At 37.0% G+C, this 14,421-nt stretch overlaps 1 protein-coding gene across 1 annotated transcript in view; it reads left to right on the forward strand.

Moving 5' to 3' along the window:
- The first annotated feature begins 3,514 nt into the window (after positions 1 to 3,514).
- LOC107787845 (phytyl ester synthase 1, chloroplastic) overlaps positions 3,515 to 14,421 on the forward strand; it is a 28,171-nt gene continuing 17,264 nt past the window's right edge. The window contains exons 1-8 of the mRNA XM_016609453.2: positions 3,515 to 4,222; positions 4,453 to 4,504; positions 5,416 to 5,471; positions 6,348 to 6,506; positions 6,608 to 6,712; positions 7,301 to 7,407; positions 9,368 to 9,489; positions 10,612 to 10,720. Of these exons, the coding sequence (XP_016464939.1) occupies positions 3,832 to 4,222; positions 4,453 to 4,504; positions 5,416 to 5,471; positions 6,348 to 6,506; positions 6,608 to 6,712; positions 7,301 to 7,407; positions 9,368 to 9,489; positions 10,612 to 10,720 (1,101 nt within the window). The 5' untranslated portion in view covers positions 3,515 to 3,831. The remainder of the gene's footprint in view (positions 4,223 to 4,452; positions 4,505 to 5,415; positions 5,472 to 6,347; positions 6,507 to 6,607; positions 6,713 to 7,300; positions 7,408 to 9,367; positions 9,490 to 10,611; positions 10,721 to 14,421) is intronic.

The raw sequence follows: 14,421 nt of genomic DNA on the forward strand, positions 1-14,421 counted from the left end.
CAAGACCACTACTTATGAAAATAAAATTAACCACTACTGTTTGGGACCATGCTATCTTGCACGCAGCATCACTTATCCGTCTCAAACCAACACATTATAATAAATATTCTCCGTCACAATTAGTTTTTAGTCATGAATCAAATATTGCCCATATACGAATTTTTGGATGTGTTGTATATGTGCTAGTAGCACCACCACAGCACAGTAAGATGGGCCCCCAAAGAAGGTTAGGAATATATATTAGGTTTGAATCACCCTCTATTATTCGCTATCTTGAACCATTGACGAGAGATTTATTTACTGCTCGATTTGCAGATTGTCGATTTGAGGAAACAAATTTCACACAATTAGGGGGAGAGAAAAAGAAAATCAAAAGAGAAATTGTGTGGAAAGTTTTATCATTATCTCACTTTGATCCACATTCCCCTATATGTAATCAGGAGGTCCAGAAGATCATCCATTTATAGAATATAGCAAATCAAATGCCAAACGCATTTACTTATTTGAAAAGGATAACTAAGTTGCATATCCCTGCAGAGAATGTGCCTAACCAAATTGATGTCCCAGCAGGACCATCCACTAGCATGAGAGCTCGTGAACCTAAACCACGCCTGAAACATGGTAGACCTTTGGGTTCTAAGGATCGAAATCCTAGAAAAAGAAAATCGACAAATGATCAAAATAATATTATGAAGGGATCTCGTGAAGAGACCCAAGATCTGATTAGTTCTGAGATTCCTGAAGAAATCACTGAACCCGAGACTCAAGTGAGCAAGGAACTTTTAATAAGTTCTACTGGTGATGGAATTAATTTAATTTGATCTGAAATAGTGGTGGATAATATTTTTGCTTATAATGTTGCACTTAACATTATGCAAGATAGTGAGAATTTTGAAACCCGATCTGTCAAAGAATGTCGACAAAGATCTGATTGGCCAAAATGGCAAGGGGCAATTCAATCAGAATTGAACGCACTTGCTAAAAGAGAGGTCTTTGAACCAGTAGTCCAAACACCTGCTGGTATAAAACCAGTTGGTCATAAATGGGTTTTTGTGCGAAAAAGGAATGACAAAAAAAAGTTGAACACAAAGATTCTCACAACGACCTAGATTCGATTATGAAGAAACATATTCACCAGTTATGGATGCCATAACATTTCGATATCTCATCAGTTTAGCCTTACGTGAAAGGCTTGAAATACATCTAATGGATGTGGTTACAACTTATCTGTACGGGTCACTTGATAATGAGATTTATATGAAAATCCCTGAAGGATTTAAAATTCCTGAAGCATTTAAAATGCCTAAAGCATATTCAAAATCTCGGAAAATGTACTCAACCAGATTACAAAGATCTTTGTACGGTTTAAAGCATTCTGGGCGCATGTGGTATAATCGCCTCAGTGAATATTTGCTGAAAGAGAGTTATATAAATGATGTTATTTATTCATGTATTTTTATAAAGAAAATGGCTTCAAAATTTGTATTACTTGTTGTTTATGTTGATGACATAAATCTTGTTGGAACTTCAGAAGAGCTCCAAAAGGCAATTGAATATCTTAAGAAAGAATTTGAGATGAAAGATCTTGGAAAGACAAAACTTTGTCTTGGTCTGCAAATTGAACATTTAGCAGACGAGATCTTTATCCATCAATTTACCTATGTAGAAAGAGTCTTAAAACGCTTTTACATGGACAAAGCGCACCCATTGAGTACACCAATGGTTGTTCGATCACTTGAAGTGAATAAAGATTTGTTCCGACCTCCAGAAGAGGATGAAGAACTCCTTGGTCCCGAAGTACCCTATCTCAGTGCAATTGGTGCACTAATGCATCTTGCTAATGTTACAAGACCCGACATAGCATTTTCTGTTAATTTACTAGCAAAATATAGTTCTTCTCCTACATGGAGACATTGGAACAGGATTAAGCATATATTGCGATATTTAAAGGGAACTCTTGATATGAGTTTGTTTTATGCTGACAGAGATAATGCAGATCTTGTTGGTTATGCAGATGCAGGTTGTTTATCTGATCCCCATAAAGTTAGATCTCAAATCGGGTACGTTTTTACATGTAGAGGTACTATCATATCATGGCGCTCCACAAAGCAATCTATTGTTGCTACTTCTTCAAATCATGCTGAAATAATAGCTATTCATGAAGCAAGTAGGGAATGCGTATGGTTGAGATCAATAATTTATTTTATTCGAGAAAAATGTAGTTTGAAATGTGAGAAAAGACTCACAATTTTATACGAAGACAATGCTGCATGCATAGCCTAATTGAAGGGAGAATTTATAAAAGGAGATAGAACGAAACACATTGCACCAAAATTATTCTACACACACGGTCTTCAGAAAAATGATGACATTGATGTGCAACAAATCCGTTCAAGTGACAATACGAAAGATCTATTCACTAAATCTTTACCAACTTCAACTTTTGAGAAGATGGTATACAAGATTGGAATGCGAAGACTTAATATTTGAAACAAGGTTTTCATCAGGGGGAGTAAAATACGCGATGTACTCTTTTTTCCTTATTAAGGTTTTTCCCCACAGAGTTTTCCTTATAAGGTTTTTAATGAGGCAGCTAGTAATGCGTATTACTAAATATGTGTACTCTTTTTTCTTCACTAGGATTTTTTTCCACAAGGTTTTTTTCTAGTAAGGTTTTAATGAGGCACATTATCTTTTAATGAATATCCAAGGGGGAGTGTTATAAATATATTATATTATGGATGTTCATTTAGTATTCCGTTGTAAATAAGCTTCCTAAAGAAACTTATCCATATGAGACTCCGCCATAAATATGTTTATCTATTTAGTACTCCATTGGAAATAAGCCTCCTGAAAAAGCTTATCCTTTCGGTACTCCGTTATGGATAAATATTACCCATGGTAGAGGATTATCTATATCTGGCACAACAGCTTAGAGTAGCAACTTACAAGCAGCTTACACAGCAGCTTACAAGCAGCTTGCAGCAGCAGCTTACAAGCAGCTTGCAGCAGCAGCTTACAAGCAGTTTAAACAGCAACTTGCAGTAGCAGCTTACACAGCAGTTTGCAGTAGCAGCTTGCACAACAACTTCCTTTCTTCTATAAATAGAGGAGAATTCAATTCATTATGTACATAAGTTTGAAGTTTGAATAATATATCAGTTTCTCTCTATACTTGTCTTTACTTTACTGTCTTTATTTTATAACATATACTTCCTACTAATTGTTTCTCTTCTTTTTTCTTTTTCTTTTTCCTAGTGCCTTCTAGTACCTAACCTTTATAAACATGTTTTATTCTAATCCACATATTGGTTTTTCTGTTTGGCACAAAACCCCACCCAAGGTGCTACTGGTGCTACATGTGCTAATTGGTTTTCCTTATACGTCTACCAATAGTTTTACGTGTATTATCAACAAACAAATATCCCACAATGATTTGTTTCAGTCGTTCAAGTAAACCCACGTCTCTTTTGCCTTTTTGGTAAACCCCGCTTCCCACATGCTCCCGTAACGTATGACTGTATGTGTATATCACTTTCACACTCAATTTAAGTGGATTCTTGTCTGTTTTGTTCTATCTCAGCACTAAAGAAGCTTAAAGCCACAAACTCTTTTTCGCTTTTGTTGTCAACCTCTGTTTCACACAGCTGATGTACCTCAAAATTTTGTGGATTTATTTTTCTTGCTTTTTTATTGGGAAAACTAGCCATCATTTATAGAAGAAAGAAAGGGAGTAAATAACACATTTTGCTCACCAATTAAAAGAATAACACTGTAGTAAATGGAGCTTGAGTTTTCAGTTTCTTTTTGTGCAGTTAGTTAGACCCAACCATGGCTTCAATTGTGCAGAGTTTGTGGGCTTCCCCTTGTTTGGCTTGGAATTCAGATTATAAGACTAAGTCATCTCGAGCTTACACGAGGTGTTTAGCCAGCAGCAGCAGGGACTCCACATTACAGTCTTCTGATTCTGTTAGAGTTAACGGTGTGTCCTTTGTTGAAAATAGACCTTTGATTGATGTGGGAGATGGTCATTTGAGGAAGGAAATTGTTCAAGAAAAGTTGGAACCACTTTGGGATGATGGATATGGAACACAAACTGTGAGGGATTACCTTGAGTTAGCGGAAGAGATTATTAAGCCTGATGGAGGTCCGCCGCGGTGGTTTACACCCATTTCAGCTGGCCCTCCTCTCAGAAACTCACCTCTTCTTCTTTTCTTGCCTGGTAGTAATTTCTAATATTTAACCTGTAATGCCTAAACACAGTTACTAGGAAGTATTATTTAGTTTATAGGTAGAGATGATTATTAATGTCAGAAAGGTAATGCTCAAATTTGAGCTGGAATTTCCTAGTTCAATTTGCTGAACCATGCAGATGTATCTGTGCATTGTACTTCTGCGGAGTCTTTATATATGCTTTTTCAATATCTAACCCTAGGGTATTTCAACATGTAGGAATGGATGGTACTGGATTGGGTCTTGTTTTGCATGAAAAGGCACTTGGAAAGTAAGTTAACCTTGTCCTATAATATTTAATTGTAGTTGTATCTAGTTCTAGAATCATGCTTTCACTGATTATGAGAAGGCAGTAAATGAGCACAACTATAAGAGTACTATTACTTTAGTTGGCAACTTAAATCACGGGGAAATAGTTAAGAGAAGAATAAGATCAATGCCAATTAACGGGGCGTAGCTTAGCTCAGCTCGTCTAGTGCACTTAATTTTTCTGCATCCTCAATGGTAATTTGTACAGTAGATGTTCTCTTCTTGTGCTAAGAAGATACAGTAAGACCTTTTGTTTCAGTTTGGTAGTCTCTGTCATGCACTGCAGTTGCCTTCTTCATATTTTTAAAGCTACAGGTTCATTCGCATGTCATGATTTTGTGGCTATGTCTTCATGCCATTTTTCGGTTTTGAGTTAGAAGCAGCAAGCTGTGAATTTAATTATTTAAATTACATAACCTTGAATTTTGATAGACAAGTGCTGTGATTGTGCTCCAGGGCTTTGGTTCAGTGGTATGGACACAATGCATGATGCGTGAGTCGAAATGTGGCCTGATATTTAAGTAGGAGAAGGATAGAGAGGCGGGCCCATGTTTCGAAACTTGGCCAACTGTGACTCGGACAACTAACTCAAAGGGCATTTCTAGGCTATTAAAAAAAGTGATGTGTTTGTTGAGTCTGAAGAACTATTGTTTGATGCCACTCTTCTGTGAAATGGTTGTGGTTCATAATGGCATTTTAAACTTATTTTTCCTTCAGTTATTGTGCTTAATCTAAACCTGCAGTAATAATCTCTAGCATTCCAGTACGAAATTCTTCTATTGAGCAGCTTCTGTAATGCTGAATCCTTTGCATAATGGAACTGCCAACCCCTTTTCTATCAGAGTGCACATATTGATCTAAGGTTTCTTGCAGAGTCTTTCAAGTTTGGTGCTTGCATATTCCTGTATATGATCGAACACCATTTGAAGGTATACTTTTTTCTCCCTCTATTTTGTTCTTCTGGTAATTTTGCTATGTTAAATTGAGAAGCAGTCTACTGTGAATTCATGATGTTTATATGTGCACCATACATCAAACTCTTAGAGACATTGTTGTCCAGTCAAAGAAAAAAGGAGTCACCTTAGGATCTTAACGGAAATACCTCACTTCTGGAAGTTTAAATAGAGCCATAGGTTGGCATTGGGGAGGTTGAATGGAAGGAAATAGGGTGACTCCTAAACGCTGACAAATTGGATGTATATGGAAGGTAAGGCTTCAGCGTAGAAGGCCATAATAGAACATATTCTGGATTTTTCTCTTATTCATTTATATAACTTTTGCTGGGTGGATCCAAATAACTAAGCAATTTGGATCTAAGATCAGGAAACAAATTCCTAAGAGATTTTTACCTTCATTTCCTTAATTTTTTTTTCTTTTGAATCTTTTTTCTTCTTTTCTGGGGGCTCCTTTCGTGCTGGGGGTATGGGGTGGATGGTGTTGACGGGGATGAGTTGGGCGCAGGTTGGAAGGTTCAGAAGGTTGTTTTCATCTGTTTAACCACCAGCCAAAGGCTTAAAGAGTTAAATAAGATGTAAAGGTCTGTCTTCCTTCTTTTGATCTGGGAGAGTGGGGGTGAGGACGAAAACCTTGAAGGTTAGAACAAGTTTTTTCTGTTTATCTTTGGGGTGGGTGGACTTGATAAGATGGCTCTCTTTGTTTGTGAATTTGGACTTCAACTATGACTTGCAATATTTCTTTTTTATATGTTTACTTAACCTGAACACGATTCTGGCTTATGGTGCTTATATCTGTCACAACTGGAAATCGATTAGAACACTTATTCTTTGAACTTCAATTTTTTTTAGAGCTGGTGAAATTTGTTGAGACAACTGTAAGGATGTTGCATGCCTCATCTCCAAACAAGCCAATTTATATAGTTGGAGATTCATTCGGAGGATGTTTGGCTATTGCTGTTGCTGCTCGAAACTGTAATATTGATCTTGTTCTGATATTAGCTAATCCAGGTCAGACATCAGAACAAAGCTTTTCTCTGATTGTAATTCCGATGTGGAGATCCACCATGTCCTAGTATTCTATGGTTTAACTGTTTGTTATCATCTTTCAGCAACTTCATTTGGCAGGTCACAACTTCAACCTTTGCTCTCTCCACTGGAGTCTTTGCCTGACGAACTTCATGTTACAGTCCCATATCTTCTGAGCTTTATTATGGGTATAATTCTCCTGTGGCTGAGAATATTACTGTTTCCAGCTTCCAAGTTTAAACTTCATGCATTTATTATGTTATCTCCTATTATCAAAATAAAATAAAATAAAATATTATGTTACCTTCAATTGCCAAGTATAATTACGGCACATAAATAGGAATGTTGCTTTATCTCTGACCTTGATAAGATTTCTTGTGCTGTTCCTATGTATTTTAGTCCTCAAGTGTTAATTGATGGTTGTTGTTTCCTCTTTGTTTGTTGGAAAGTTTTTCCGAGGTGACATTAGTAGCAACTCCCTAAGATATCTTCTGTTAGAAACATTGTACTGATTAAGAATCTTGATTACTCCAGCTGCAAGTAGTTGGGGAACTTTATCAGAACTCGTATAACTTGAAACTACTAAATAAATTCAAGGCTGAACTGATTATAGATTCTACTTTTTGTTAACTTTTTCCCAGTTTCTAAATCGTGTTATCAAAAAGAAATAGATATGGAATAACCTTTCGTTGTATCTTTTTCTCTACCAACATATGCAAGTTGTAGCTTCAAGTTTTTTATATAGTCAGAAACATAATGTGCTTTTGCTTCATCAGGTGATCCAATGAAGATGGCTATGGTTAACATTGATTCCCTGCTACCTCCTAAACAAGTTGTTGAACAACTCTCTGACAACCTCACTGCTTTGCTTCCCTGCCTTTCTGTATGTACTTATGCATTATTTTGCTTCTTATTGCATACTTCTTTCTCTTTTGCTACAAATAGACTTTTGCAATAACTATATGGTTTTAATATGATCATAAAGAAGGTTCACTTAGGGTGTGTTTGGTATGAAACAAAATGTTTTCCTTGTGAAATATTTTCTTGGAAAATAAGTGATTTTCTTACTTATTTTCTGGTATTTGGTTAGGTAGCTGAAAATATGTTTTATAATTTAAGCAAACACCGTGGGAGACGAAATGCATAAGGGCGGGGAGGGTGGTAGGTCGGGGTGGTGAGGGTAGGGGGTGGTTGGGGGGCGAGGGTGGTGGCAGGGTGGGAGCGTAGGGGTGGGGGTGGAAAGGGGTGGCTAGGGGAGAGGGTGGGGGTGGGGGTAGCGGCATAGGTAGGGGTTGGGTGTGGAATAGTGTGGGGAAGGTTAAAAAAGAATTTTGAAAAATGTTTTCCCTTCTAGGAAAGTCATTTTCCTCCAATTGGAGGAAAGTGAATTCATGAGGAAAATATTTTCCAAAACATTTAAGCCAATCAAATATGGAAAAATGTAAAAAACATTTTCCAGAAATTGTTTTCCGTCATACCAAACACACACTTATAGTGCATGTTATTTCTTCATTCTTCTTATAAGAAATATATTAGCATAGTATTCTCTAAACTTGACTGAGCTTTTCATGTTATCTTGGTTGTAATCCCAGTATAGGTTTGGCGATGAAAATGTATACTTTTCTGATCATCCATATTTTACCTTATAATCTCATGTTTACTAATTTGCTGCAAATGTGGTGCCAAGACAATGAATAGCACACCACAGGAAACTCACTTTGCAGCTGTTACCAGGAAAAAGTTTTTAGTCATCTGGTTGCATTTGTTATGTGTCCCTTAATGTGTCACAGGATTTTTTGTTTGTAGTTTGGGAGTGAGGCTTAGTTGATTTGCTGAAGTGGTTGCTTGTTGTCTTCCATTCAGTACGTCTATTTAGGAGTTGGAAATTCTTTATATTGATTTAATGTACTCGAATGTCCAGAAAACTTGTGAGGACAGATCAAATAATCTCTCCTCCTCTTAGTATAGATCAAGATTTTCTGTAATATATGGCCATTGTATCTTCGTGAAGAAATTGGGAAAAACTAACAACGGGGTCATCAATTCAATTTTGAGACCTCTTGTTTAAAGGCAAATTGGATGAAATGAAAGGAGAAGTAACTTGGGGTTTTTATAAAGGACTGGGGCCTCAAAGTCTATCAGAGACATCTGTAGATGCTAGAGCCTAGGCAAGAGGAAACAACAGCAGAGAAAGGGACAGAGTTGAAGATAAGGAGGCTCGAGTTGACACTAGTGGCATTTTCTCTTTAGAGGCTTCTTCTTTTAGACCTATGAGTAGCCGGCTTTACAAGTTAGCAATTAAATAGAAGACCAGACTACAATGAAATATTCCATAAAAGCTGCATTTTCTAATTTAGGTGACAGAAGAAGTGAACTCACAACTAAGTTCTTGTTGTGCACATTGAAAAATACAAGAGTAGGCCCTCTATAGCTTTTGTGTTACCTTGTATGCGCATTTGTAAAATCCTTTAGAAAGTTGAAAAATTCCAAATGTCTGAAAACTATCCAGAAAACAAATTTGTTTTGGCAAGGGGGGGTAGAGTAATAATAAAAAAGTAGTAAGTTTGCAGTTGTTTACAGGCTGTGGTTTAACAATTGCAGTTGGTGGAAAAGGGTCTTGAATGTTTAGCAGGTGTTTTAACATGGTACTGGCCAATTATTTGTTATCAATTATTATAACAAAAAAAAAATGCTACTGGTCTTTCTGATGCTGGGCAGTAAAATATTTTAAGTTTTCGCCTTCTTATGCTTGGACAGTCAAATGCTACTGGTCTTTTTGTTCTGTTGGTAATTAGATATGGAGTCATATTCACAGTGTTGTATTCCACCTCGCCTTTCTTCAGGGTTTGGCTGATATCATACCAAAGGAGACTCTTCTCTGGAAACTGAAGCTTCTTAGATCTGCTTCAGCTTATGCAAATTCCCGTCTCCATGCTATTACTGCTGAAGTACTTGTGCTCTCAAGGTTTCTTCCCTGTCTTACATTAATTCATATTCTCTATTGGTCTGTGTGGATTTCTTTGTGCGATACGTACGTTAAAACTTTGGATCACTTCTGAAGATTCGTACACCAAGCCCAAACATGCCTGTGGTGTGTAGAAGCAGTATATCCTAGAAGTGTTTTCTAAAATTAAGCATATGTTTCTTCTTCTTGATTAGGTGTTAACTAACTTAAGTGGTCTACTTTCTGAATGCTTTTACCCCCTTAGCGAGTAGTTCTGAGCAATCACAAATTTTTACGAAATTGAAATGCAAAAATCAGTAAAATAAATGGTACAAGACGGAGAGAAAAGAATTTTTTCACTAACTGTGAAGAAAACCATATCTTTTTGTAGGTTTTCTACTTTATGGTATACTTCTTGAATGCTACATGCTATGTTGCCCAATCATTAATAAAAATTATTACTTTGTCAAAAAGATATATTAAATTGGAGGAAAAGTAAGTGGACATCCTAGTAATTTCTGCTTTCTTTGTCCCGTGACAAAGTGCTGAAAAGATGGTTTATTTTATTGTTGTTTCTAATTTTCTTGCTTCAACTGACCGTTCAATATGTACTGCAGGATTCGCCATGTCACAAAATATATATGAAGCCCAACTCAGTTTTTAGTTTATTTATTTTAATTCACTTCAAATTGATGGTCAAGAACTTGAATAGAGTTTATTAGTTATGAATTGCTTTAGGAAGTTGCATCGATCAGGTTTAACTTTTATCTGGTCTTATTACTCCATCCAGAACTATCAGTGAAATATATATTTCATTTAGGCACTCAATAGTGAACTTACTTTATTTCATGTGTTACAATAGCTAAAAAGCACAGAATTAGGTTCCTCGGTTTCCGTGTTTCATTGTTGATGCTATGTTATACTCTCTTCTTTTTTTTTTTTTTGGATTAATTGCTATGCGGTGTAGTATTTACTTGCCTATTTTTATCTTATCTGGGAAAGACAGCTTATAATACTAAAAAGCTTTTTTCAAGATTTTTTTTCTGTCAATTCTGCCTCCTGTGCATGCATGCATGCAGTTGAATTTATGTTTCTTTATCAGATTTCTTGATAAAATGTGATGATACACAATGTACTGTTTAGTGGCAAAGACAACATGCTTCCAAGTGGAAATGAAGCTCAGAGGCTTGCAAAATCATTAAGAAACTGCCAAATACGACACTTCAAGGACAATGGGCATACTATTTTACTGGTAAGTTAGAACTTTGTCCCGTTATTGGAATACAATCATGCCTTTCCATTGTTTCAAAGTTATCTGTCTGCTTGTTTACAGTAGTTGCCGTTACCTTCATGTTTCTATAAACTTTAATTGGAAAATTGTTTGAAGCCTAAAAACTTTCTACTCATATTGAAGTTGAATTTTTTGTCAGAAATTTGATGTTCTCACTTTTTTCTGATCTCTTTTGTTGCCCAAGAATTAGATATTTCAGTTAAAACTTGCTTCTTGATTTAAGTGCATGTGCAAAAAATTCAAAAATTATTGGCTTCTGTGAAGATATGACCATTGGGCCTAACTCAACCCAAAAAGCTAGCTCATGAGTAGCGGATTGCCCAAGATCATATAAGAGACCACAAGTCCACCACCCATTCCCTCAACTACTGTGGGACTTAACACTCCCCCCCATACGCTCAAGGCTCAACTGCAACGTGAATTAGGTCCAACATTGACAAAATCAACATCAGGGATCAATGGCTCAGGTGTTGATTCCATGTAAAGAAATGAATCTTAGGCCTAACTCAACCCCAAAGCTAGCTCAGAGGGGAGGATTACACAAGAGTAGGGGTGAGCGTTTGGTACTTCGGTACGGCATTAAGAACTACGGTTCGGTACTTCGTTATTCGGTAAATCAATTGTGCATACCAAATAGCGTACCAAAGTAGTTTGACACGGTTCGGTATTTCTTGTTTGGTTCGGTAGCCAACCAAACTAAATTGAAATGATTTTCACATTAGTATAAAACGTTAAACATAGCTGGCCATAACAGTTTTCAACCTTTTTTTTTTTTTTTTTTCTAACAACGTTTTCAACAGTCAACACCAACACTTGAAATAGGAATGTTATGGACTTATGGTCCTTAGGGAACAGTCTGTACTTTGCAGCGTCTAAACTAAGAAGGCTTCACTGGATAACTTCATTTGTTCCTGCCCTCATTAACGAGTGCCTGTAAAATGGAACATAGGAGTACAATTTGCCATGCTTTTTGGAAACAAGATAAAAGAATTTGCTGTAGTAAAACTAATTCTGGTTTGAAATAATAAAGATAACAAAAGTTTGCACTTCTAACTAAGAAGGCTTCCCTGCCAACGAAACAGACTCTGCACTTTATGAACTCACAAAACTAGTAATACCACTGCGAGTAAACTACATCTGCCAACGACTAAACTAAGAAGGCTTCCCTGCAACTACACAGCTAAACTAGTAACAAAGTTGAAATTTTGGGCTATAGAAAGACAAAGTTAAACTTTTGGGCTGGGCAGTGTAGGACTAGGAAGCACGGGAGTACTTAAATAATTCGGTATTTCGGTATACTGAAATACCGAAACCTCAATACCGAATACAGAAAAATTAATACCGAATAAACCGATACCGAATTAATTTGGTCCGATTCGGAATTCGGTTTTTCGAATTTTATGCCCACCCCTACGCAAGACCATATAAAGAAACCACAACCGCTTCCCTCATCAATGTGGGACTTAACCCAACTTTATAAAGAATGGTTCCTCCTTCAAACAAATAATGGCACTTGCCACTTGCAATCTTTTGTTGGGAAGGAAGAACCACTATGTCTAGACTTATTAGACTTACTTTGCGGTTAAGTTATTAAAACTAAAATATGATAAGAGTTGAGAATGTTAAAGAATTTAGTTAGTGCATCGGGAATACACCTATATAGGTTTAGGTTGTATCACTTCTAAACCCATATGACAGTGATATGAGCATATCCTACTCCACAGAAGGAAGAATACTAGAAAGCAGACAGTGGAATCTTTTATCTCCTTGACTTGTAATTTGAGTTGATGCTCTTAATGTCACCTGCTAAAAATCAAGTTCTTAGAAAAACATAGAGTTAGAGAGAGAAATCATCCCATCTGTCTAACATTTCAGTTGAGTTTTCTGAATGTTTCCGGAGTCCTTGTTCGGTAAGTTAAGCCTAGTTTATGCAGACGTGAAAGATAGATCAAATTGGGATTTGAACTTTTGGAGTTATGGAAAGAAAAATCTACTTTGCTGCCAGTGACAACTAACAAGTCATTCGAATGCAAAAAATGAGGCAGCTTACTGGTGTGATTGGGTCGAAAGAAAGAGGAATTTCATCAGTCAAAACACTGATAAAATCATTCAATGCTTCTCTAGGTGGTCTGCCAAGTCTTACAGCTAGCTTTCTAGACATAGGCAACTTGTTCAGGAGATGGGAGGAACAGGGACCAGATTTCTGCGTATTTTGTCTTCCAAAACCCTGATAGTTCTGGTGTACCCTTATCGTTGTCTTACATGCATGGAGCTAGGAAAATCATGATAATAACCCCTGAAAGCATCCAAGATATTGGGTGGACTAATCTGGTTGTAGAACTGAAGCACCCTACAAAGTGGTATGATTGTGTTAGACAGATGCGTATGAGGTGGTTCTGACTCCACAGAACCTGCAACAGAGAGGTCTGTCCTGTGTTATAAGTGCTACATTTGTGAAAGAGAGACAGAGATTGCAAAATATCTCTTCCTACACTGCTCTTTGTGGTGTCACAATAATGGCATATGCTCTTCAACATCTTTGTGGTGAAATGAGTTGCTCCAAGGACATTCAAGGAACCCTATTTTGTTGGACAGACAAAGGGTAAGAGGAAGATATGGGGAACCATTCTAGCTTGCATGTGGTGGGTAGTTTGGAATGAAAGGAATGACAGATGTTTCAAAAGCATAAAGCAAAAATCCACAGGCTGAAGTTACATTACTCAGATGTACCTAATCTTTTGTTTTCCTTCTCATCTTGCTCTTTAGAAGGAGGTAAACTCCTCTGATCAAACCAAATGCAATGCTATCAAAAGTATTCCTGAACCTTTTTTTGGCGAGACAAGTTATTTCTCAGAATCAGTTGACATAGCTCCAGATAAGAGCTCCTTCGTCGCACAATTGAGTATACCTTCTGAAGTTTTATGTAACAACGGAAAGGAGATGATACTGCTCTCTCGAGTTTCAGTTAGAGAAGGAAGTGACATTCAACTAGCTCTGATTTGGGAAATGTGCCCCATCATTTCTGAACTTTCCTTTTAGGCAATTTCTTATTATGGATGATAAAATTTTCTTTATCTCAGGTGACAAATCTTTTGAGCTTATTAATTTTGGGGGTGATCAAATAAGATGGCTCTCTCTCACAACGAGAGGAAAACGTTTCTCTAGCAAAATCAATATCGACGAACACAATCTCAGATGGGTCTGTGATGCTTTAAAACAAGCATCAAGTGGAGTTGGAGATCTTTATAGAAGATGGGTAAGAACACAACAACAATATCTTTATAGGGTGTATCAGAATTACAATATATACGGCAAATTCGTAAGAATTGAGGTTTCGCGAGGAGGCTCGAAATCGACGGTGATCATTCTGGAGATAAGCTACAACAAGGGAGGGAAGATGTTGCTGAGAAGATCTAGGGAAACCTAACTCTTTTGGCCCACCAGTTCCATTAATAAATCCTATTTTGCTGCGGCAAATATAGAGAGATGGCCAGAGGTTTCTAAGGAATCATGCATCAAGGCAATAGAAGGCACACACCCACTTTCCAGAGGCCTAGTTGGGACCTTCAACGACCCATTCAACCGAAGCCCAAATCCGGAAACGATTCAAAAATGGTTTGCTACAAGATGGAGAGTAACTGCAAGTTTCAGAGTCACCCCCA

The sequence above is a fragment of the Nicotiana tabacum genome, chromosome 21 (assembly GCF_000715075.1).
Source record: "Nicotiana tabacum cultivar K326 chromosome 21, ASM71507v2, whole genome shotgun sequence".
In the NCBI taxonomy this organism is placed as follows: Eukaryota; Viridiplantae; Streptophyta; class Magnoliopsida; order Solanales; family Solanaceae; genus Nicotiana; species Nicotiana tabacum.